Source organism: Cyprinus carpio, chromosome B7 (assembly GCF_018340385.1).
Source record: "Cyprinus carpio isolate SPL01 chromosome B7, ASM1834038v1, whole genome shotgun sequence".
NCBI lineage: Eukaryota > Metazoa > Chordata > Actinopteri > Cypriniformes > Cyprinidae > Cyprinus > Cyprinus carpio.
The window spans coordinates 41567211-41591572 of record NC_056603.1 but is presented as its reverse complement, the minus strand read 5'-3'; the positions used below and the strand labels follow the sequence as shown (position 1 = coordinate 41591572).

The 24362-nt window shown below is 38.8% G+C and overlaps 1 protein-coding gene across 4 annotated transcripts in view; it reads left to right on the top strand.

Moving 5' to 3' along the window:
• Positions 1-3891: 3891 nt before the first annotated feature.
• The window catches only part of LOC109094954 (peroxisome proliferator-activated receptor gamma coactivator 1-alpha), a 41566-nt gene continuing 21095 nt past the window's right edge, over positions 3892-24362 (top strand). For 2 of the 4 annotated variants that reach the window (XM_042728706.1, XM_042728703.1), the window contains exons 1-3: positions 3893-4083; positions 7055-7234; positions 23941-24135. In XM_042728706.1, coding sequence (XP_042584640.1) covers positions 4036-4083; positions 7055-7234; positions 23941-24135 — 423 coding nt within the window. In that variant the 5' untranslated portion in view covers positions 3893-4035. Of the gene's footprint in view, positions 4084-4129; positions 4468-7054; positions 7235-23940; positions 24136-24362 lie in introns of those variants that run through there. The other 2 variants (XM_042728705.1, XM_042728707.1) reach the window with 2 other exon arrangements.

Here is a 24362-nt window from a genome sequence, read left to right as displayed (position 1 = left end):
ACACTCCAAACCTCCTGTGAAATGGTTGAATTTGTCAATAGAAAGCCTTTTGTTCTGATTGACTAGGCTGAATAGCTTTCTTTGATTCCACTCTCAAGATGACTTCCTTTCAGAGGAACTGTCTTCCATTTGCTGCTATTATTTGGGGTTTTATTGTATCCATGGTACGTTGTGTGGTGAGGTGATGCATCTTAAGTGTTAAGTGTATTTCAGAGGCCCTCGTATTATCTCTCAGTTTGCTTTCATCTGCTTTTCTTATTTTGCAGAGGAGATCTAATGATAAGAACTATAAAAAGCTGGAGTGAACTTGTCATGTGTTCATTTGTTGCTTCAAGATATACTTGCCTACCAGATATGCATTGTGTTTCTATCATCCATCTGTGTCTACCAGCATATATGAACACTACGGTATATTATAATTCAAAAGTATCATTATAAAACAAAATAATCTTATATATGAAGAAAATAGTTGGATGCATACATTTGTTTTGTTTCTCCATGTTTAAATCGAATTTGAAACACTGGAGAAGTATATATATCCACAAAATAGTTTTGCAAATATAAGCACAGATGCCTTCAAACTGCAAGGTAAGCTCCCAGGGCTTTGCCCCAAATCTGCCTCCGAGTCCACGTTAATAAATGTTTTACAGAGCTGGTGTGTCTAAGCCATATCCAACATAGCTGTAATGCACATTCCAAGACCGTATATCAAAAGAATAATAAAACAGTGATTTAAAGTGTGCTCTGAAGTAAAACTTTTAATTTGACGTTATCACAAAGTGCACTTTTTAAAAGCATAGTGAAAGTATAGTTTTGAAGTACTGTACACTTAAATGGCCTGTGAGTATTTTTTTCTTTTCTTTTTTTTTTAAATATACTTTTAAAATTTTAAGTGCACTACAAATGCACATTTGTGTATATAAAATTCCAGAATACATTCGGTTTAGCTGAATGTGTCTGTTTGACATTTGTTCATTGACAGTTTGGCTGTTCATTTACGTTCATATTTCATGCCACCATGAACTACAGACTCGTGACAGGTTGTACACTAGTTCTTTCTGGAATTGAACATCTTCTCCTCTCGGAAACATTCAGCTGCCAGCACGAGAAAGAAAAATGAAAACAAATCAAAATCCATTTAAAAGGAAATCACAACAGAGCCATATTTTTAGCTCGCAATTTCTTAATTGCCATAAAGAGAACAATCAGATAAGGCTTGCAGCTTGTCTGTGTGAGTAAGAGAGAGAGAGCGAGAGCGAGAGAGAGAGAGCGAAAGAGAGAGAGAGAGAGAGAGAGAGAGAGAGAGAGAGAGAGCAGAAAGCAAAGGGACAGAGAGGGAGTCACGTGCCTTTACTACTATACAATGAGCAACCAACTATTTTCATCCCTCCAGCTCCAGCCTTGATTACAATATGGCATCAGTGTGTCATCTGTGTGTTGCATTAGTATTGTGTTTACGCTACCATGTAAGAACCATCTGAGAACCATCTGAGATAAGACTGGTCGCCTGTGGATATTGCACATGCCTTTATTACACTGACATGGGATCAGCTTCCTGAAATACACACACACACACACACATACACACAAAATATACAAAATGCAGTCAAATTTTTGCACTAGGGTTCTGATCATTACAAACCAGTAGGCCTATTGCAAACCACTAGTTCATATCTCACCAACCACATACAGTGGTGGACAAAATTGTTAGAACACTTGGCATACTTAAGAGGTTTCGGTTGTTTTTGTTGAACTGACCATTACAATACCCATAAAATGAACTATTGCTGGAACTACCTGCGACGGAAGGAATCTGCTGGAAAATTGAAAATGATGGACTGGCCCCCTCAAAGTCCAGACCTCAACCCCATCAAGCAAATGTGAGGAGAGTTGTAAAATAAACTGGACAGATTTATTGCAGGCTACATTGAAAAGAAAGCCTTTGGCTTGAGTTACAGAAGGCATGGGATAACATTACTGTTGAAGTTCTCAGGAAATATATTGACACTATGCCAGAGAGATGAGTAATTACTGCAAAAAGTGGACATACCAAATATTAAAGTTAAAAGCAGATAAAAACAGTACGGCTCACTTCATCTGTTATTTGTTGTGCTCAGAGCAACCATCTGCATGTTTCACGAACATTATGAAATGAAATCATATTTTGGAGGCAAAAAAAGGTCAATATTCTTTTCAGATCTGTCAGGTTTTCTAACAATTTTGGCCACCACTGTAACTCTTTTCCTCAATGTTTTGGTCATGAAAATTGAAGAAGCACCTGATAAACAGTGGGTTTGCAGCTCGTAAAAGTGGGCGGTCATCAGTGGTCGAGCTGCGTTTTGTTTTGACTGTCTACACAACTCGTGTTTTGGTTTTCTCTGTATTTATGTTGCATATACATGAACTGTTGACACTGTACACCTCATCACCTGCTTCTTCCCGGCGTCTGAGGGAGGAAGAAAACCCGTGATGAGCGCATTACACACTGTCTTTAAGTCGTTATGGCTCTCCAGAGCAGTCAAGCCGATGATGTTGCTTCGTTTGCGATGCCTCGATGTATGGAAACATTGCTTGAGAGTATAAATCGTGCGCGAGGGAGAGGGGTGGGGGTGCTAAATGTGACACGACATCCAATGAGCTCGAGATGAAGAAGCCAGTCCCCACTCAGTCAGCCGCCGTATATGCGCCATGAAACATATATTTGAGCTCACAGCAACCCTCTCGCATTCGAGTCAAGAAAACGCCTCAGGCTATATAGATTCAAAGCATTCTGTGAACCACCACAGTCCTCACAACTTATCGACCGTGTTCTCATATAACCAACCCATTTATCCTGTCTTTATTTACATTATTTTCCGTCCGCACTGGTCGGAGATGAACGATACTGCCGCAGATTTGCTTAATAGAGAGGCCTAGAGCAACTGTTTACTTCGTGAACGAAAGTAATTAGGATTAAAAGCTTTTCTTAAGCGCACCAATATAATTACATTTGATATGGCGAATGAGAAAGCTGTTCGCAAGAAAATAATAATAATAATAAAAAAAAATAATAGCATATCTGGATGAACTGATGGGTACAAGTCCCGTCAGAGTCGTGAATTATCCCTCTGACTGCACAGACCCCTATTAGTATCTAAACAGACAGCATTTATGTATTTTTTTTTCTCTCTCTCTCTTATTTGGATTTTCTAACTAAAGATGAGCTAGCTACATTGTGTCAGTTCATTTTGAATAGTAACAATCCCGGTTCTTTTACGATTCCTAAATAAAATACTCAACAAACAAGGCGGGGACTAAATTCATTGAGCACTTCATTCATCGGCTTTAATGGCATGCTACTTATCAGTCGTTTGAACTACATGAGACAGCAATCCCACCTAAAGTTTCACGTTTTAGTAGACAGTTGTTTATTTCTTGCATGACATAATGAAAGAAATCATTCCCGTTGCCAGTAGACTCTCCAAATGATTCACAATGTTTTTCTACTAAAACAACCGATGTTACTCGGGAATCGCACTGCGCTGGGCGCGCGTTTTATAATTAATTCACTAAAAGGATCCGGCTCACAAGATTCATTCGCTCGGGAATCCATCTACATTGGTCACTGTATCTTGCGCGCTGTATATTCTGAACAGCCAGATCATTTTAACACGGACTCCCGTCCCTATCGGTGGAAAAATGCACGTTCAATGCAAACAAAAGTCATGAAACCCATATTTATAAAAACAGCACGGGTTCTTGGTTCCCAGCCGCTACTAGAGGCATATGTTGAGAGGAGCGAGTGATTTTATAGTTGGGGAAGATTTACTATGCGCGTGCCAAACTCCGCCTTTCCTTAAAGCACGTCATTGGCGAGTAACAGCGAAGGGGAGTCACTCCCCTGCCTACTTTTAATAGCTTTGTCATGTGATGGAAAGCAGTTGTAAGACAGGTGCCCTCGGTTCATTGTCAGTGAGGGGCGGCAGGGAACGAGTGGATTTTCTCTTTTGCCCGTGATTTATTTTTTATTTTCTCGTGCCGTCATTCAGGGTCTGGATGGCGTGGGACAGGTGTAATCAGGATTCGGTGTGGAGAGAACTAGAGGTGAGAACTGATGTGCAACTTATTTTCCCAGGGCTGGAGCACTTTTTTTTTTTTTTTTTTTTATGAGGAGACGGATCGCAGGAAACGTCCAAGACTGGCTTCGCTCGTAGTTCCCGTTATGTGAAGTCGACCGATCCTGTAAGATGCGCGGAAGACACGGAGACTCTGAATGCACGGGAATACACCGGGTTGTGATAAAGTCTAATTTGTTGGCAGAAATTGTATGTGCAGTGGTTTATCTGGCGATAGCGTGCGGCTTTTCTCAAGCTGTGTCGGAGTTGAACAGTGACAGTCTACTTAGGATGTCTTGTCGTGGGAAATTGTGTTGACGTGCCCGTGGATGGAGTGCGCTCGCTCGCTGTTACGCAGGTGATGATGAGACAGGTATCTGCTTCAGTGAGAGCCTAGTGCCACTGCCGATGTGCTGGAATTACTAATATGTTCTCGCGTCAGGTATTGTACATTGAAACTTTCCTATTAGAACACAGATACAGTCTCGGAGAAGGCTATTTGCATGCATGCGGAGCGCGTGCTGGATTTATTATTGGACAGTATGCGTGCTGTAAAGCAAAGGAAAGCTGCTGAACCTCGTTTACTTTATATTTATCAAAACCTCATCGCAAGGTTAAGCGTTGCTCCACTGCAATACATCAATAACCATTCCATAGCTGTTCATGACGTTTATCGTTTATAGTGCGAATCGTTGCAATTCGGGATATTTTAGGTTTGTTTAAACGTGTTTGACATGTTCACTCGTAAGATATGGACAATAACGTCGCACTTTTATTATTATCATAGCAGTCTGTCTGCTACATTATCAGTGCAGTCTGTCTGTCTGTCTGTCCATCTATCAATCTATCTGTCTGTCTGTCTAGTCGCGTCGTGGTTTATTGCAGTTTTAATCATTTCAGATATTCATAAAGCATTGTTCCCGGCATGCTTAGCTGAAACTTTTACTCACTATATAGAAATATATTGCTGCGCTGTATAGGCACCTGTCTGTGTTGCAAGGTATGCACGTTGCGTTATTGTTATACTCATTTTCAAGGGTTAGTTGAGCGTCTCAGTAGGAGCTTTAATCCATCTAAACACAATCAGCAAATTGCTGTTCGGTTAGAAATTCTAATCATATAATTTCCAGGTGCCCACAAGTATCTATGTTCTCTCTCTCTCTCTCTCTCTCTCTCTCTCTCTCTCTCTCTCTCTCTCTCTCTCTGCATGTGCTCGTGATTAAGCGTGTCCGTATTTTGAGAGAAAAAGAGAGAAGGCTTTCACCAAGATGCCTGTGAGATGCATGTGATTTTATAATTTGCTCACGATTGGACGATTGCGTCTATAAATCTGCGACAGCGGAACGACAGGATCTGTGTTCATAAATAGATCTAAAATAAATCAGACACCGGTGATCAAGTTTGACGTGCGAGATTCTTCGGCACAAACTGTGTCGTGATGCCATCGAGCAGAGGCTCGCTTTTTTATTTTGATTACTTGTTGTGACATTTGTGGCAGTAGTAGCCTACCGAGAAAAGAGCAGAGTAATGGGATTTGGGAAGCGGTATCAGTGGATAACGTTTGATGATAAACATTTTACTGTTCTCTGTATCGCTTTTTCACAAAATGCATCACTCTACAGCACCCTCCGCCGTCTGTCAAAACTCTGTCCACATGTGCGCACAGTCTCTCCCCGAGCTGCTGTTGGTTTAGCTTCCCCTTCGCCTCTATTTTACTCACAGCATACTCAGTGATATGAAGTACAGTATCTGACCAACCAGAGGGCGTGGCTGTGGCGCTCTTCCCCACGACGGCCCGCCCCTCCCCTGCCTCAGCCAATCACACAATTGTTTGTTTTCTGGTTGGTTATGTTGTTGTGGTTTCCTAAATGCTGCAAATGCTATGTACACAGCTGAAGCATGTGCAAATTGGTTAGAATTAAGTTCGCTTCATTTGGTTGTTAGTATGTTTAATTTGTAACAATGCATCCTAAATTAGTACTAAATTTAGCAGTGAAAGGAGTAGCTTTTGCATGCTAGTCACACAGGTCTCAATTATGTAGCAAAGTTACAATCCCTATGAATCAAATAGAGGAAGAGTTATTGGCTACATCAGTCACAATTTGTCAAAGTTTTGCCTATAAACAGGTAAACTGGTAGAACTGAGTGTGGAAAGCGTCTTATCTCCATAGTTGTTTTATGGAAATATGTTTTGCTTTCAGTATTTCTCAAGATCCCATCTTGAATACCAAACTGCCCCAAATGCCATAGTGCCAAAGGTTTCATTTTTATCAGATTTATATGAGATAATGAAAACATGTCTATGTTGCTTTAAGAAACTAAGCATTTTGTTAAGTATTATGAGTGTTGTAAAACCTGACAAAGCATCATTTGCCAAGTTTTACTTATGATTAGATTTTAAAAGAAAAGCAATGGGGGGAAAAATGGACTTTGGTTTAAAAGAAAATCAATAAAAGCAGTGGAAAATAAATAGATTTGAGATGTTTGCCTTATTTTGCCTTTCCAGTAAAGCAGTGGCTTTTTATCTCGCATTTGATTTTCTTTGTCATTATTAGAATGTGCAGGCCTCTTGTTTGAATTAAATAAATGGGTTTGCAAGCTTATTCCAGTAACGTTTCAATGGAGTCTGCTGGCCATATACAAGGTGTTGTGAAGCCTGCCCAACATTAAATGATTTAATATCTGTTGATCCCACCATTGCCAGTTGATACTGTTTGTGTTTGAGATCACATAGATGATGCAAAGTAAATGTTAACAAATGGTAAAACATGGTGAATTCCATTTGATCAGTTCTACTATCAAACAGACCCTTACATTACATGTTGGCATAACTAAATTGAATAGTTATGAGGCCATTTATGGCTTTTTGAGAAACTGAGGGCTCATTTCTTCACAGACTCTGAATGTAGATGTCTAACATCTTGGCAAATATGTGCTCAACCATCTCTTCTCTCTTTCAGTGTGCTGCCTTGGTTGGTGAAGACCAGCCCCTTTGCCCTGACCTGCCTGAGCTTGACCTCTCTGAGCTGGATGTCAGTGACCTCGATGCAGATAGTTTTCTGGGAGGACTCAAGTGGTACAGCGACCAATCAGAAATCATTTCCAGTCAGTATGGCAATGAAGCATCGAACTTGTTTGAGGTAAAGAGGGTCATGCGATGTTTTCTTATCTGAATGTGCATGCTTGTATATTGTAAAATTAGATATGATTCCAGCTTCATGCAGTTTATTGCGCGAGTGTGGAATTCTTCACAAGCTGGGATAGTCAGCCAGTGCAGTTTATTAGTTAATAACAGAGCTTTACTCTTTGGGAATGAGCATTTATCCATGCTGTCTGATTGGGGTGAGGTATTATGATAAGCACCCAACCTTTGTCCAATACTTAAGGTCAGCGTTTGTACCTTTTTCTACAATCTTGGGCTGGAATTTATGGCTGTTTGTATGTACTTTCCTCCTGATGTCAAATAATGGTCAGTAATAATACAGAGCAGCAGTATCCGTTCACTTTTTCAGTGGCCTTGGTTCTGGAACTATTTTCCCCCTTCATTTTCTTCTGTAGGGATTTTAGAAAAAGGTATTAATTTAAGATTTATTAGCATTAAACCCAACCGTCCAGCACTGAACTGAATCACAACTTTACAAACTTTGATTTGAAGGAAATCAGACAAAAAGACAAGACTGTTTGGCTTTAACGAGGGAAAAATCTACAATTCCAGGAATCATTACGAATTAAATATGAAACTATTGGAACAATATTTTACATTTATTGAAAATTCTACATATTTTGCATAAAAATATTGAAGTAGTTTGAGAGCATAAGGAAACTGACTCTACATCATTCACTGGCACGATTTTCTGATTGGTAAAATCACGGTTATGTTTTTGCTGTTAAACATTATCAGTTTAAAAATAAGTTGAAATAATGCTGACTGAGGCTTCAACAAAAGCATATGTCATTGATTAGAAGCCCAGTAACTCACAGTAGGTCTTTCTTTAATGGCTTTTAATTATTGTTTAAAATCAATTCCACTATGGAGAAAATGAATGGCATTTTCACTTCTACACTCTGTGGTGGTAATGGTACCATTTCCCAGTGGACAACTCAGTTTCACTGAAATCTATTGAACTCACCAGTGCTGTTTTAGTTTATTGTACAACTAGTCTGCATCCTCACCTTGATCTAATGGGTCCACTTTTAACCGGCTTGTTCCTGCCCGGGGTTGTCATGTTGAAAAACGGAACAGGTAAAACTTTAAACCTGTTGCACTCGCGCTTCTTCGTCACTGACAGAGAATGCAAAGTCCAGGAGAAAAGAAATGAGGCGGCTGAAACAAAGCAGCTCTGGCCCTGGCTAGTTCATTATGTCTTATCTGGGCAGATAGAGAAGAGAAATGATAATGCCGCATTGCTCTGAGTTCTGGCAAATATAGTGTCACACAATTTAGGGGTTTGTGTCATGTTGTGATAGGGAATTCTTGAAGGACTGTGTGAAACACTTACCTAGACCATGTGGTGGGAGCATGATTTTATAGGGCCCGCAATTACGAGTGGCAAAAATAATACTGTGTGTGGGTGCATGTTAATTAACATGGCAATAGATTACATGCATTACTGCTTATGTGATAGAAGCATATTTGAAATTCTTAGAGATATAGAAGGTTTCAGAATGTTTTTGTGGATGCTGATTTAAAATTTCAGTTTAAGCACAATGTGCTAAAGCAGCTGATCCTAGTTCAGTGAAATGGGACATGAGGTGTCAATAGTGATGAATGTGTGTATTATATATGCATTTCCAATACTGGCCTATGTGGGTCAGTACAGTGCCCAAGAGCGAGTGAAGACAGGTTAATGAATGGCCAGCTCTTGTGTAAAGCTAGTTGGCAGGACTTTTTCTTCCTCCCGTTGCACTCTTTCAAACCCCTGGCAATGTTTTCTTAACCTGTCTGACTGCAGTATAGTTAATGGGTGGCCTGGCGAATCCTGTGATGTCACACAACAAGCAGGCCACACATGGACACAGAGACTCAACCCGCCTGTACTCTTTAGAGTCTACCCAAACACCATAAAAACCGTAAAATTATGTATTGAATGTAAATTATGTATTGATAATCAAGTAAATCAAAGTTGCTTCAGTCCAGTAAGTGCACATTTTTAACACTTTAAAGCCTGCTCTGACACACACATAGTACACACACATATAGTGTTTATGTAAACAAAAACTTTTTATTTTGGATGCAATGAATCGCAATGAATCGTTTGAAAGCACTAGACAATATATATAGAAATTTGCATCTTTTGTTGAGTATCATGTTTGATACATTGCTTTTATGATCATATTATAAGATTTAGTGAGAATAGGAAACTCATACTCAAGGAGGAAAAACATTATTCAGATACCCAAACAAAAATTTGCAATTTGGTGGATATTCTGACATTCATACGGTCAAAAAAGCAAAATGAATTTCTGATAGCTTGTTAGGCTAAATCAAAGAGATCTTTATAACAGTAAAACAGACTACTTGCATAAAATGCATATAAATATAATTTGGTCACTCTTAATATTTTAATTATATGTCATAGTGAGATATTTAATGCTTAGTTTTATATTCAAAGGTCTGTACTTCCAAAATATATAATGCAATGCAATGAAATGATGACTGAGAGATGTATAAACAGACAAACATTCCTCAAAAGCCAATGTAAATTATGTATTGATAATCAAGTAAATCAAAATCCACAAGTAAATTATGTATTGATAATCAAGTAAATCAAAGTTGCTTCAGTCCAGTAAGTGTTCATCTGAAAATATTACTAACATTAAGAAAATAAACACTATGTTTTCATTTAAGATTTCACAGCAAAAGTCACATGAGCCACAACCTGAAGATAGACTTTTTAGAATTATACTTTACAAAGTTGCTAAAAACTGTGTGAACTATCAATCAGACGACAGAAGGCATGTAACAGATTGCATACAAAAGGGTTTCAGCAAAGTTTTGATCATTCTGATAATTTAGAGGCCTTAGAAATTTCCATATCAAATATGAAACAGCCGTAACATGCAAAAAAAGAAAACTGAAAATTACAGCTACAAAAGCTTCATTAAATAGGCTTACATATATTTAGATGTGCACAACAGACATGTGGCACACGCGACATGAAGCTTTTTTCCCGATTATAATTCATTATTTCATGTCTTACGTTTTCCTGACATTTTGTACATGATGTTCCATTATTGCAGGGCCGTGTGGGGCAAGCCGGCAGGCAGATGAGAGTGAGCGATAGCGGCGCGCAGGGAAACGCATTTCGTATGACGTGACGGCTTATGCCTTTCAGTGGCAGTTCAGCCCTAGTTATCAAGCCCATCTCACGGGCTAAAATGGATCTCTGGAGGTGGGGGCCGACAGGCAGCTCGCTCTGCCCCAGGGAGAGGGCCTGACAGCATGGTCAGCCTGTCACCGGCAGCCCCTCTCTCGGGAACAGGGCCGTGGGGAGGTTAGAAGCACTCAGACATGTAAAACCATGCTTTGAGTCAAATAGATTTGCTCTTTAAGGCACTGGTTGAAAGTGTAGGGCTGCTACATTTGTATTGAGCTGCTTGTATTCCGTAAATGGAACATTTACTTCTCGTGCATAGTGATAAGTGCTGCACACAAGTTTTGTCTTTTTTTTTTTCAAGAAATTTAAAAGCAAAATCAAGTTAGATAGCACTTTATAGGATATTTACAGACTATTAAAAAGACAATCCCTGGGAGATGCTTTGGTATCAGACTGCTGTGACAAATATTGTAGCTATTGTGCTTGCAAAAAAGTACTCTGGTGGTACAGTGATGATAGCAGATCGTTATGTTAAAGAGAGAGAGAATACAGAGTTCACACATGAGGAGGAAAAAAAAGACTCCCAAACTTAGATGTTGACATTTATATGGCTGAAAAGTGATGAAATTCTGATAGCTTGTGAATCTGTAAGATTTTTATAACAGCATAGCAGACTGCTTACATAAAATGCATATAAATTTCAGTTGTCACTCTATATCTCCTAATAATATGTCTTGGTAAGATGATATTTAAATGATTAGTTTTGTGATCAAAGCTCTGCAGTTTCAAAACATATAGGCTACAATGTAATTCAGTGATTATTGACAGATGTACAAATAAACGTTCCTATACACTGTTTTGATTTAACTCTGGCTCATTGGAAAAATGTGCCTGAAGCACCATTTCTGCAAAGTGATATTGTGATGCTTGTTTTGTGACACTTACAAAGTGAAATGTCCAGTGGCTCGTCTTTGACTTGTAGAATCAAGCTTGTGTTTCACGGGTGCAATGCAGTGCAAGACTGTACCAGGTGAGCAACCGAGCAAGTTTACTACATCAGAAATGCAAAATTCAAAATGCATTAGTTTACATATCATGCATTCATGTTCATGCAAACATGTTAAAAGTGTTTTGTGGTCATATCATAATATTGTGCAAGGAATTGCATGAAAATAAGTCTTTTTAATCAATAATCTGCCACATAATCATCATTTGTGTAAAAAAAGGAATACAAGTTGTTGGTGTTCATTTCTGCAGGAAACGTTTTACACGTATTTCCAATGAGCCTATGCTGTTTCCATTACTGATAATAAATAGAACAAAAAATAAATTTGTATTATTTCTATTCATTTATACAACACACTTCAAAGTATACCATGGTCTAAACATAGTATTAAAGGATTGTAGTTTTGTGTTAGTGCAGAACAGTAAATGAGAATAAGTAGCAAAATTAAAGAGAAAACCAAGAATATGCACTTATGCATAAATTGGCTGGATTACCAAGTAAAATGGTGTTGGTATATAAAGACGGTCTATAAAAAAAGTGTAGTTGTCTGCATAAGAACTGATCAATTCTTAGCAATTTGTTCACTGTAATTCTGCCCAAAACTCCAGCAATCCTGTGACTAAACCCTGTTATAGGGCATGTTTTAAGCAGAGGTCTAGTCCTAGATGTAGTCCTGATAGCTCTCTAATTTGATAAACAGGTGACCGGAGTGTAACATACTGTCTTTTTGGATGGCATTTAGCTCTGAATCCAGGCTAGAGTTCTCGCTGTTCTCAACGCTGCATGGACAATGTGTGGAATGGAACACTCCCTGACTCCAAGAGATTGCCGCGGCCTTTTATTTTAAGGGCACTTGACACCTAGTCAGAATAACTCCCTGTTAAAGACTGTACTGTATTAGGTCATCCAAGGCTGTTCGGTCGGGTCGTGTGATGTTTATATCCAAACACGAAACTATGCTGCCAGCGAGTGTTTGGAATTACAACTTGTTCATGGAGTGAAAGCACTGGCTGTGCTTTGTAAGGTAAGTGCAGTTACCGATGACCGGTCAAAACTTTGACCAGACTCTGACCTAGCTATTGGAGATAAGCCAAAGTGTGTATTTGTAGGTGTGTGTGTTTGGAGGCTCGGATGTCTAAGTGTGAAAGCGAGATTAATTGCTCAAATAAATCAGACGCACACCCAAGTACACACATTCACAGTAACACATAAACACATCTATGTAAACAGGCCCTACGTGCTTCTTGCTCGTCTAGTAATTTTGCAAATTTGCAAATCTACAAACAGAAACCCAGATCAAATCGTCCAAATTTACTGTAGGCCTACGTCTCTCAGAAGACAGAAAAATGCACTCAAGCACATCTACACCGAGACACGTGCACATGGTGTTAACGGTGACTGCTGATGGCTTTGCATTTTTAATTTGCAAATATATGCTGACATTTGAAAACACGCCATCAGTTTAGCTGCACAAGTTCAGCTGGGCCAAGCATATTATCATTTTGTGCTGTATAATGTGATTTCCTCAAGTGAAAACCCTCACACACGCGCACTTGCACACACGCACGCACACACACACACACACTCGACACTTTGACTTATCTCCTGGCCGTGCCTCTCGAAGCGCAGGCGATTTGAATGTTGTCAGGCATCAAAAGCATCACTAAAGCTGCTGCTGTCATTTTTTTGGCAAGTATTATTTATCACTATTATAGTATTCATTAATATTTTGAATTAGCTTTTATTTTTGATATTTTTCGTTTTCATTTTTGTTATTCTGTCATAAGCATTTGTTATTTTTTTTAATTCTTTTTAACTTTAAATTATTTTTTATTTCCGTTTTAGTAGTTTTAGAACTTAGATCTATTTATTTCAATTAGCTGTCAAGGCAACATTTATTTATTTTTTATTATTATTAATTTTTTTTTTTTTGGCCAATTCATTACCCACTATAGGTGAATAACTAGAAGAATAACAAAGTGCATTAAACATTAAACAAAATGAGACTTTGTGCTACAAACCAGTATTTATGATTAATATAAAACAATGTTAAATAATATAATGACCAGTTTCTATAATTTATAATGACCTTATTAGATTTTAATCTAATATTATTATTTTATTTTAATTTAACTTTCAATTACCAATAAATAAATAAATAAATAAGTTACAACTTAGTTTAACTACTTAGTTCTTTCACTATTAATATTTTAATGTCATTTCAGCTCTATTTCAGTTACCAAAAATGATGTAATAGTTTTAGAATTATTTAAGAATAGCAACATCCATTAATGTTTTTTGGCTATACTTTTTTTTTTAAAGCTTCTATGTATAACACATTATAATGTGTTCTTAAAGGGTATAACACATTATAATTATTCATAATGTGCATTGTAATACATTATATCTTGCCATAAATAATTTAAAATGCATGGAGTAACAATGAATTGATAAGTGTTATAATATATTAAATGTGGTTAAAATTATTCATGAGATTGTACAATGCATTATAAGGTCCATTACAAGTCATAATTAATGCATTACAACTACTTTTATAATGCATTATACATAAAGGCTCTAAGTAAAGTGTTACCTGTTTTTCTTATTAATTGTTGTTGTATTATGTTTACTCACCTGAAAACTAAATTATTTAGCTATTCTGTTGCTTCAGAGTGAACCTGAATGGTTTAATGGATTATCATGGTTATGTCTCTCATTTTGCTTTAGGTGCAGGTGTTATCATTTTTAATATTTGTATTTCATTTCAGCTTTTTTTGTAGTTAACAACATTGATTTTGGCATTTTTTGTATGATGTTTAGTCACCTGACAACTAAATTAATTAGCTATTCTGTTACTTGAGAGTAAATCTGAATGCTTAAGTGAATTTCCTTGGTTGTATCTCTCATGTTGCATGAGCTGCAGGTATATTTAGCTGTATGTCACGGCTCCATCCAGCTCCCAGAGGGCCTCCTTCCTGCAGAGTTTAGCTCCAACCTCATGCAACACACCTGCCTGGAGGGTTACAGTAATCCTGACGACCTTGATTAGCTAGTTACGGTGTGTGTAATTAGTGTTGGAGCTGAGCGCTGCAGGATGGTGGCCCTACAGTAACAGGACTGGACACCTAGGCAGAAAATAGGTGGTATTTTGAGTAGTGGCACCAATGCCACTGGTCAGTGCAGGTAATTGGTAAGGGTTGTTTCGTCACACATTTGAAATATGTTTCTCATATATAGTGCATCAAAAAGAGTTGGGCAATTTCGTAGCCATACCAGGGTGAATTCTTAGTTGCAATAGTCTGGAAATGTGACAGATCCCTGTCATCAATAAGGAACCTCTGAAGTTTTGGCAGTGAAGCTTGTCAAACAACCGTAGAGAGAGTCTGAAATCCAGCGGGCATAAGCAAATATATTCACTTTGCAATGAAGGGAGGGGAGAAAAAGCAAGGGAGCGTGAGAAGGAGGGAAAGAAGAGTGAGGGTAACATCACTTGCAGCTGGAAAATAGTCCCCGCAGGGCATGTTTGGAGAAGCACAAGTTAACATGAAGCTTGTTGCTCGGCTTGCTTGCGTACTCTTACATTCTGCTTCTTTCTCAGGCTCTGGTTTCCTGTCCTGTATTCATTTCCATGCCTCTGTCATCTTCCTCTGTCCACAAAGCCTTTTTATATTCTTTCATGCTTGCTTTCCTATCCCTTGCTGTCTAAAGTGGTAGTTGCATGTGAGATCTTTCTTCGGGGGCCTGTAGCCTCAGTTGATCTTGATTCTTAGCCACCTGATGCTCATCACAGAAACAATTCAACACCCCACACACCCCTGCAGGGGAGAGAGAATGAGGGAATTCAAAGTCTGTGTCTGTGTGTTTTTTTTTTTTTTTTACACTGTGGGCCTGTTATTGGTATTTATTGACATAAAAGACATGGTTTGTTAATTTTAGTACTGCATGCATTGAAATTTCAGCAAACCAAAATATTTGAAGAAAAAAATTACATTTTCGGTTTGGGCCGGAACAGTTTGTTAATTTTAATAATAAAAAATAAATAAATTTGTCTGTCATTCTTTCACTTTTGCATTTACCTCAGCAAGGCCACTCAATTTTCATAGCTTGTTAATCAACTAGAACAAAATACATAAATTTGCTCAATTGATTATTACTTTTCAGTTTAAATTTTCGGGCTAAATGAAATTTTAATTCAGTGTTTATGTGAAAAAAGTGCATCACTAAAAATGGAAAACCAAACCAAAACCTAAAATAACATTTCGGCAATTAAACTTGAGTAATTGACGAATCTGCCATTTTGTCTGACAAACAAACCAGACAGAACATAAAAATAACGAAAAATGAACTTAACTTCAAAAACGTCACCCACAGACCACAAACTTTAACAAACACCCAAACAAACACTATCCTGTTCTTTATTCTATCACTGAAAAGAGCGTATTTGAAGCACAAAGTGGGCAGAACTGGCAATCGCTATCTTGGCAGCGTGTCACTGCATGTCACTCCCGGATTATCAAAAATGGGCAAAAAGGTGGGAGTTGGTTGCTGAAGCCACGCCCACCTAGCTCGACGGCAGTGTCAGCAGCGACAATCCACTTGTCACTCAAGTGGCTACACCCTTAATTATGCAGAACTTTAAGGCTTAATACAATTTAAATGGATGAGTTCTAAAAAACTCACCCCCTTCACAGTTGTCATGAAGGGCAAAATTTGCTATATAGACCTAAATAATTTTTTTAAACCAGGCTATAAATATGTTTTTTCTGCTGTAAAGTTGAGCATTTTAACATGGGGAGTCTATGGGACTGACTCCCTTTTGCAGCCAGCCTCTAGCAGCCAGTCGATGAATTGCAGTTTTAGTCACTTCCTTGTTGGCTTCACGAGAAAGAGCGGGAGGTTGCCGCTCAGTATTGACGTCTTTCCGCGGTTGAAACAAGATACCTCCTGATGTTCATTTATGTTTATTTTGGTGCTTTAAGTTAATATGAAAAGACGATCAGTTCACGTGCCGCTTGAACTGAGGCACTACAATGATCTGTCACGACACATTAAAGAGCCACAAGATGCCATTTATTTGATTTTTTTTAACAAAAAGACAAAATTTGAAAGCTGACACTCTGTTTCATACCAAAAGTAACCTTCTCTGTCTTGCCTGTCAGTGTCCTCTTTGCTCCGTGATGTATTTTTTACTGCATGAGAGCATTATGCATGATGTGAGTGCACCATGGCTTGTTGGACATAGCAACAGTAACTAAGGGGGGGTGGGTGCTGGGGGGTCTTTGCGAGGGTCAAATGATTGAGTAATTTAACTCAGTATATTGTTCAGGGTGTAGTCAAGTTTTTCAGTAACAAGCATCCTTACCATAGTTTAGCTGATTAAGTTTTGCTACTCTAGCTTCATTTTGGTCGCTGTGAAGTGTGTATACTACTAACAAGTTTACGTTTCTCTTATCTTATCTGTGTTTTCCACAAATTAGATGCCGACAGTCAAAGTCTTAAAATCTAGCTAACTTAATGATTTCAGCCCTCTAAAACTATTTCCTCAAAACTTAAAATCTAATTTTTGGCAGTTTTGTCTAAATATTTTTGGTTCCCAAAATTTCTCTGCATCATTAGCTAAAATCTGTTTCCTGTTACCGTTTGTAATCACAGGATTAACGACTGCATACATTACTTATGTATGTTGATAATGCACAAAAAGCACAGAAAATTTAGCACACACTCCCTCTCGGAAAATATCTTTCCACAGACTTGCTCAGTTATTTTAGTCGAGTATGAAATGAACCTTGTTTTAGCGCAATGCTTGATTGACAGCTGAGTAGGCGGCCTTTTACTGTTGCCTGCAGCATATGAGGACAAATTAGCATTTACACTACAAACACAATGTGGTCACATGCATTTCTTGATGCCATGATATTCTCTGAAGTATCATGTAAATATCTTGGTACATGAAGTACCAAAAAGTATTATCTGATGCTATACTGCAGCCACAATAATTCTGGCTGTCATCTTTATGTTGTAGATAATTCTTTACCAAGACTTTATATCTGCTTACAGATCTTATCTAATTCCTTTGAGCCACCGGTATGAATTACCTTAAGCTTGGATCTTAACACATATCTCCCGTGTGTGTATGTGTGTGTTCGTGTTTGTGTGGCATGCTGGTACTGTTCAAATGGCTGTTACAAGGTTTAGCTTCCTTTGCTCTGGGACACACTGTGTTCTGCCAGTTCAGTGTCAGCTGACAGGCGCTACCCAGAAATGAAGCACCACAGGTGGTGTCACACATGTGACCGTTTTTCCATGTCTGAGGGCAAGTTACACATGGGGTTTTCCTTGGACATAGTGGACATCCCCTTAAATCATGTTTTATGAGTCTGGCTCAGACGGCTTGTGCTGGAAGTCGCACTGATCTGGTGCCAAATTTCATCTGGGTCATGATAAATATCCTGCATGAACAGTACAACCAGTACTACTCAAGGATTTAATGAGCTTTAATAATAATTTAATAATAATGTTCATGAGCTTTGCATTATTGACTGCATGGATTTGTTCAAGCATCCAAACACGCACATGCACGCAGTTAGTTCAGTAATATTCACGTTTTGTAACGTGTCACCAGTTGTAAGTGCGGGATAACCATTGTGGGCTATTTTTAGTCTGGGACATAATCTCTTCTAAGAGCCATTCAGGGCCTGTCTCTTTCTAACCTGGCCGGAAATGCTAAGCCAATAAGCCCCAGGTGTCTGGCTCAACTCTAGGTCGAGAGAGAAAGTGAGTCCCGGTACAGGCGATTCCTGGATAATTTAATACTTCAGCATGGCAGGGAGGGGGAGTTTGGATTTCTGAATTCCAGGAACGCTGGTTGTTTTAGGGCTTATGCACTGCAGGGTACAGAGTGTTTCGGATGTAGCTTAGTGGCGTCACGCTGCACAATTTTACAGAGGGGGTAAATTAACAAACAAAATGCTACATTTTTGCAATGGGGAATGAGCCGATTGGTTGGATTGCAGAAGATAAATTTGATACATGCTCAGACTTGCATGAGCACTTTTAATAGCTCTGTCTGCCAGGTAAAATGAAACGATGTAACACATATATTCCCAAAGTTTTGATTGAGGATCAGTTTTTCAGTTGCAGACAGTCTCATTCCTCTTTCCATCTGTAGTTCATCCCACAACATTTCCATGGTATTTATCATGAATAAAAAAAAGTGTGAACATAAGTTGAGTGTGATGTATCCTTGTCACTCTTTGTGTTTCAGTGGTAAAAATATGTAGTTAAGTGCTGTAAAAAAAATAAAAGAAAAAACTAATTGTACTTTTTTATCAGTTCGTTTCTGCCTTTAAGTAAGGAGGTGCATTGCAAAAGCAAATTTAGTTTTGGTGTTTTAATTTGTGGCCCAGGCCAAGCCAGACCTTGTAAAGATTTAGGCCTACATGCATGCATAAAAACAGTGCCTCCAAAAGTCGGAGCAAAAATCCTTATCATTTCTTTGGATTATATGCATTACGGTAATTTGCAATTACTTTACAACACCATCAATATTTTTTTTTTGATTACATCATTGTGGCAATATTTACACGTAACTACCAGGCAAGCCCCTTTGGCAGCTGTGATGCCTGAATAATGGATTAAACTTGATCCAGATTTCTTTCTTTTTTTTTTTCTTTTTTTTTTAGATTATTGGGTCATCACACCTTGTACCTTTACTGATTAATTAAGCTTATGCTGAATGTGTGTGTGTAGAGACTCTGAAATAGCTGTTGAATTTCACAAATAACACTTTGAAAAAAACCTGAAATTAGCTTGAAAGCCTAAAGTAGCAAGACTAAAATAGTGTTTTCTTGCAAAACATACTTCAATGATATAATATGATTTATAACTAACAGAACCAACAGAGAATTTTAGAAATTATTTATAAATACCTCTTGTATTTTTATATATATATATATATATATATATATATATATATATATATATATATATATTATATATATATATAATTTTATAATATATATATATTGAAATATAATGGGAATAATCGCCTCACAAAGTCAAGGTCTGGTAAATCTTCCCTCACCTACAGGAGATGGAAGTCAAGGTAAAAGATAATGCATTTACTTAGTAATCAGTAAATAGCTTTTATCCAGTGGGTTGAAAGTGTTGCAGTGGGGTCTGATAAGATCATTTGCTTTCAGGTGTTTTGCTGGTTACTGTACTCAGCATTGAGTGTAAATTGAATAGCATGACCTTTTGCAGCCGAATTAAATTGGCTGCATTTCCACACACATTTGGTGGTTTCAATTACCATACAATTTTTGATATTGGAGTCTGTAACCTCACCTGTTCCTCATGGATACTCGTACGAGGGCAGGTGTTCATGATAAAACACACACGGATGCAGTCATGCAGTCTGTAAGCATTTTTTTTTTTTTGCCCTCCTCTTTCATACAAACGTATTCCGCCAGTTGACCCTTGTGCAGTTAACACATGCTTTATTATAGAAAGAGTTTCTTTCTCCTTTGTTGTCGCTCCTCTGCTGTTTGGTGCAGTGCCGGTGATGATGTGCCCCGCTGCTGATATCATGGTGACAAATGACAGGCCGCCCCGCCGGTGTGCTGCTCATAAGCCTGCCAGCAGCCGAAAGGTCAGAGGGGGATCTGGAGGATAACAAAGCACTTTTAACAAGAGAAAAGGGTGACTTTACACACTTAACTAACGGCTTTATATGTCCATATTTTCTTGTTTCCACATGTATGGTAGTACCCGCTGCATTGGAACTAAACAGGACTCAGTTTCCTTTTATCCTACCCTTCCTGCTTACTTGTATTTTCTAGCGCATCATAGCATGATCACCTTCCTGTATATGTTTATTCTCACAAGAGATTGCCTACCTCTGCAGATTTGCCACCTCAGACTTCAGCAAAGTTCTGTTTGCATGCACGTTTCAGAAAGGAATAACAATGTGTTTTTCTTTTCTCCGCTGCATTGAAATATTTAGACTCCAGCTCTTTAGGAATCCGAGCACCCTAGTGTCAGCATTATTGGGTGAGTTTCTAAAATAAGCAGTGCATCAATATGTCTGAGCACCGAAAACTAAGTTTATTCTAATTGCATTAGAAACAGAGCTGGGGGCCATCTGTTGCACCACAGCTAAAAAAAAAAATACGCATGCAAACTCCTCTTCCTCTCTTTATCATCAGTGCATCCATTTAGATCATGTCAGTTTGCTGCTAGCCTTTTATCTTTCACTTTGTGCAAGAGAGCAATTATTTCTAGGTAGAAATTGTTTGTTTGCGGTTCTGTTTGTGGGCACTTACAAACACATATTAATTTAGCAATATTATATTTTAATTTCCCTCTTCACTCATGTATTATTCTGATTGTGTGCATGCTAAAATAATGAGTTTGATTGCTGCCTGCTCGAGCTTCTGGGCCAGACAGAGTCAGGGGTGGTAATGTTGGTTTGGGTTATGAAAAGTTAATCTTTGCCACACTCTGTCTCTCTGTGATCATTGCCTCTGGAGCAGGCATGCCTCGGTGCCCAGCGTGCAGGATCATTTGTGGGGGAAATGAGGTTTGAAATAGTGCTGGTGATTCCACTGGCAGAATCCTATTTTTGAGTATGACATATGACGGCTGTGCCATGTACACTGTATACTGTGACACAATCTGGTTAGGCTTATTGAGGGAGGCTTAAATTGGAATGCTTTTGATAATGTGAGGGACAATATCATGTGTGACTTATAATATGTTAAAGGTATCTTTTATTTTTTTATTGGAGTTCTGGATTTGGTCAAAATGTCTTTGTTGACATGTATTCTCTCTTTTTCTTAATTCCAATTGTAGTAATTCCAATTCCGTATAATTCCAATACTGCTATCCAAATTCATTTCAAATTCAGAAGTTGAATCGAAATTTAAAAGACATTCTCATTTCAATTCTGAACGGTGTACAAACTTTTGTTTGGGCCACAGCTAGAAAAGGTAAAATTATAGACAAATATTGAATAATGCAAATCTATTTTAGAGTTTTGAACGATATTCTGTCAGATGGAAACAAACTCTATTTTGGTTTCAGAGAGAATACATCAATCTTCACTTTAACCTTTTTCCACACATTCTAGGTCATTTAATGTCTTCCTTGTGATGGTGCACACCTTCGGTTGTAAAACTCACTCTGAGTAATTGACTTTCTAGGTTTTATTACCTGCAGACTTTTCCCCTTCCGTCATGGTGGAGATGCAAGGCTGCAGACGCAATCAAAATACAAACCTCACATTTTTTTTTTTTTTCGTTACATGTGGGGTATTCGTTGAGATCCTCAAATGATATCGGACCAATTTTTTTTCCAGCCGTGAAGTTGGAGTAAAAGAAAAGGACCATGCTACCTGTTATCAGTGGCATAAGTTATATCTCAGGAATACAATGGCATAGGTGGAACTCAATAAAAGAGTTAAAGCAAGGACAATTTCAAAGACAGCCTGTCTGATAACAAAAGAGCGTACCTGATAATGAATGACTGGTGAGCACTGGCGCGCCTCTGAAGTACCAGGGGAGGGAGGGAGCTAGATGGAGTGTGACTGCCGAGTGCTTGCCAGTGTGTTTTATGGCTAATTGAAGCATTTGTGGTAAAACAGCCATGAATGGCACCCTTTAGAATTAGAGCAGGTTAATATATTGTGATCCCACAATTAGCCCACGATTGTTAAGATCTGTTTAATTCAGTTGGGTCCATTAAGCGGAATGGGAAAGGTCCTATCTATTTTTCTTCCCTTCTTACTCAGACCATTTCTCTTTAGAGGCAATCGATGGCTCCGGACATGGCTCCAGAGGTTGCATGGAAAATCTGGCCACTCTGGCACTGGGTTGAATGTACTTTGCTAGTGTTGGTTACACTTTGAATTGTGTGTCTGAATGGAGGACAAAGGTTATTGGCCTGTTTCATAGAATACCTAGAGATAACCGATGTTGTAAGAGGAGTGCGGTTTTTGGCAGAACTTTTGATTGCTGTATAAACCCTGGAGTACAGTACCTTCTGTCATGCTAGATAAAGTCTGACCAATAGTTCACACTTTAGTTTTACTAAATTCTAGTCCTTATTTGGGTGCATGCTGATACTGTGAAAGCTATTTCCGAAAGGAAAATCCCCAAATGAATAAAAGCTTTCCTCTGTAAATCAAATGATGAGCATCTATGGGAAGTCATCCTAAATAACCAGGATTATAATTAGCTTGAAGGAAATGCTTATTGTTATTGCCCTCTGTTTTAATGGCTGCCTGGGTTTTTATAAAGTTGCAGAAGACAAATTGCAGGGAGACAGCAAAGGCGTAGCTCATTGAAAGGACATTGTTAGCCAACCATTAAACAGCAGGCTAAGTCACAGCCTGTGATTTCTTTCTAGACGTTTTACGTCACAACTCAGGTGCCCCTGCAAATCTTTTATCTGTTATCAATTCAAGCTCAGATTTAGGAAATATGTCCCAAGGAGGGCATTATAAACTCATTTTCCTCGCTGTCAGTGGCTAATCAAACGTTAGCGCTATCAGTACCAAAATCTCTTAAATGGAGTGAGATAAGTAAAATGGCCTTGTTTTGATGTCTCAAAAGCAGCTCCCATGAGCATATGAACATGCTGGTGTGTAATCGTGGGAAACTATTAATAGAAAAGAGATCAAATGGGGTGATCGTTGCACGTGGGACCGGAGGCTAAGCAACGCAACACTTCTATCTAAAGAGGACAGTCCCCCTGCAGCCACCACCATCATGCCCGAATGCTATCAGCAAGCGATACTAATCCTGTGGTGTGCATAAAAGGATTTGTTCTTGTTGGCCTGCATACGCCACGTCCCCCAGCAATTTTGGTGTTTATCTTCGTCAATTGCTAAGTCCCATGGGTTTTGGTGCTGGAACTTCCAGTGCCTGCGACTTTTCCACAGCCACCGCTCCATGGATACTGCCCCTCCTGCGTTACCATCTGCAGAAGAGACAGAGACGAAACATCAAAGAGTTTAGCATTTAGCATTTGATTCTGTAATCACACTTCATATGCTCAAAAAATTGCATCTGTTTCAAGTCACAATAAGGCTCCTTATCTATGGATTGCCAGCTTGAATTTGGTTAATGAGCCATTTGAGATGTCTGAGTTAGGGATTGGAGGAACTTAACTTCCCTCGTATTGTTTCTTACCTCTTACTCGCTACTTCCCTGAGTAGTTGATGTGTGTCAGCTCAGTTAATGGGTTTCTTAGGGGAGATATTATTTTGGTCCAGTAAGCTGCATGTTTAATGTATGACTGACAGTGCTGACTCATGTGGCTTAGGCAATTTGTAGTTGAAAGAGATTTAGTAGTAAAAAAAAAAAAATGGATGCAGCAAAAAAATTTCCATCCTCTATTAGCGATTATGGAGCGCCGCTCCACCCAGCCTGAAAACAGACAAAATCTGCCATTACTACAAACTAAAATGTCCTATTTTCTTCCACTGTTCTTTCCCTTTCCCCTTTTCTTTTTGCCCCCCTTAAAAATAGATGAGGAAAATGAGGCCAACTTGCTGGCAGTGCTCACAGAAACCCTGGACAGTATCCCAGTGGACGAAGACGGGTTGCCTTCGTTCGAGGCCCTGGCAGATGGGGACGTGACCAATGCCAGTGATCAGAGCTGTCCCTCAACCCCAGACGGCTCGCCACGCACCCCAGAGCCAGAGGAGCCTTCCTTGGTAAGAGACCCTCCCCACCCGTGCTTGCCCTGTACCCAATCCTATTTCACCATGAAGCATGGCCCTCTCATTCTGTTTCCTTCCCTCATTCTTTTTCGGTCCCACTGTGTTTCACTGTGCTCCCTCTGTCTGGTCTTCTCTAGCACCAGATAAGGAGATGCTGGAGGCCTGTCACCAAAAATTGGTGTCTCCTATTGATGTCTGCACAGAGAACATGTCTACGGTGC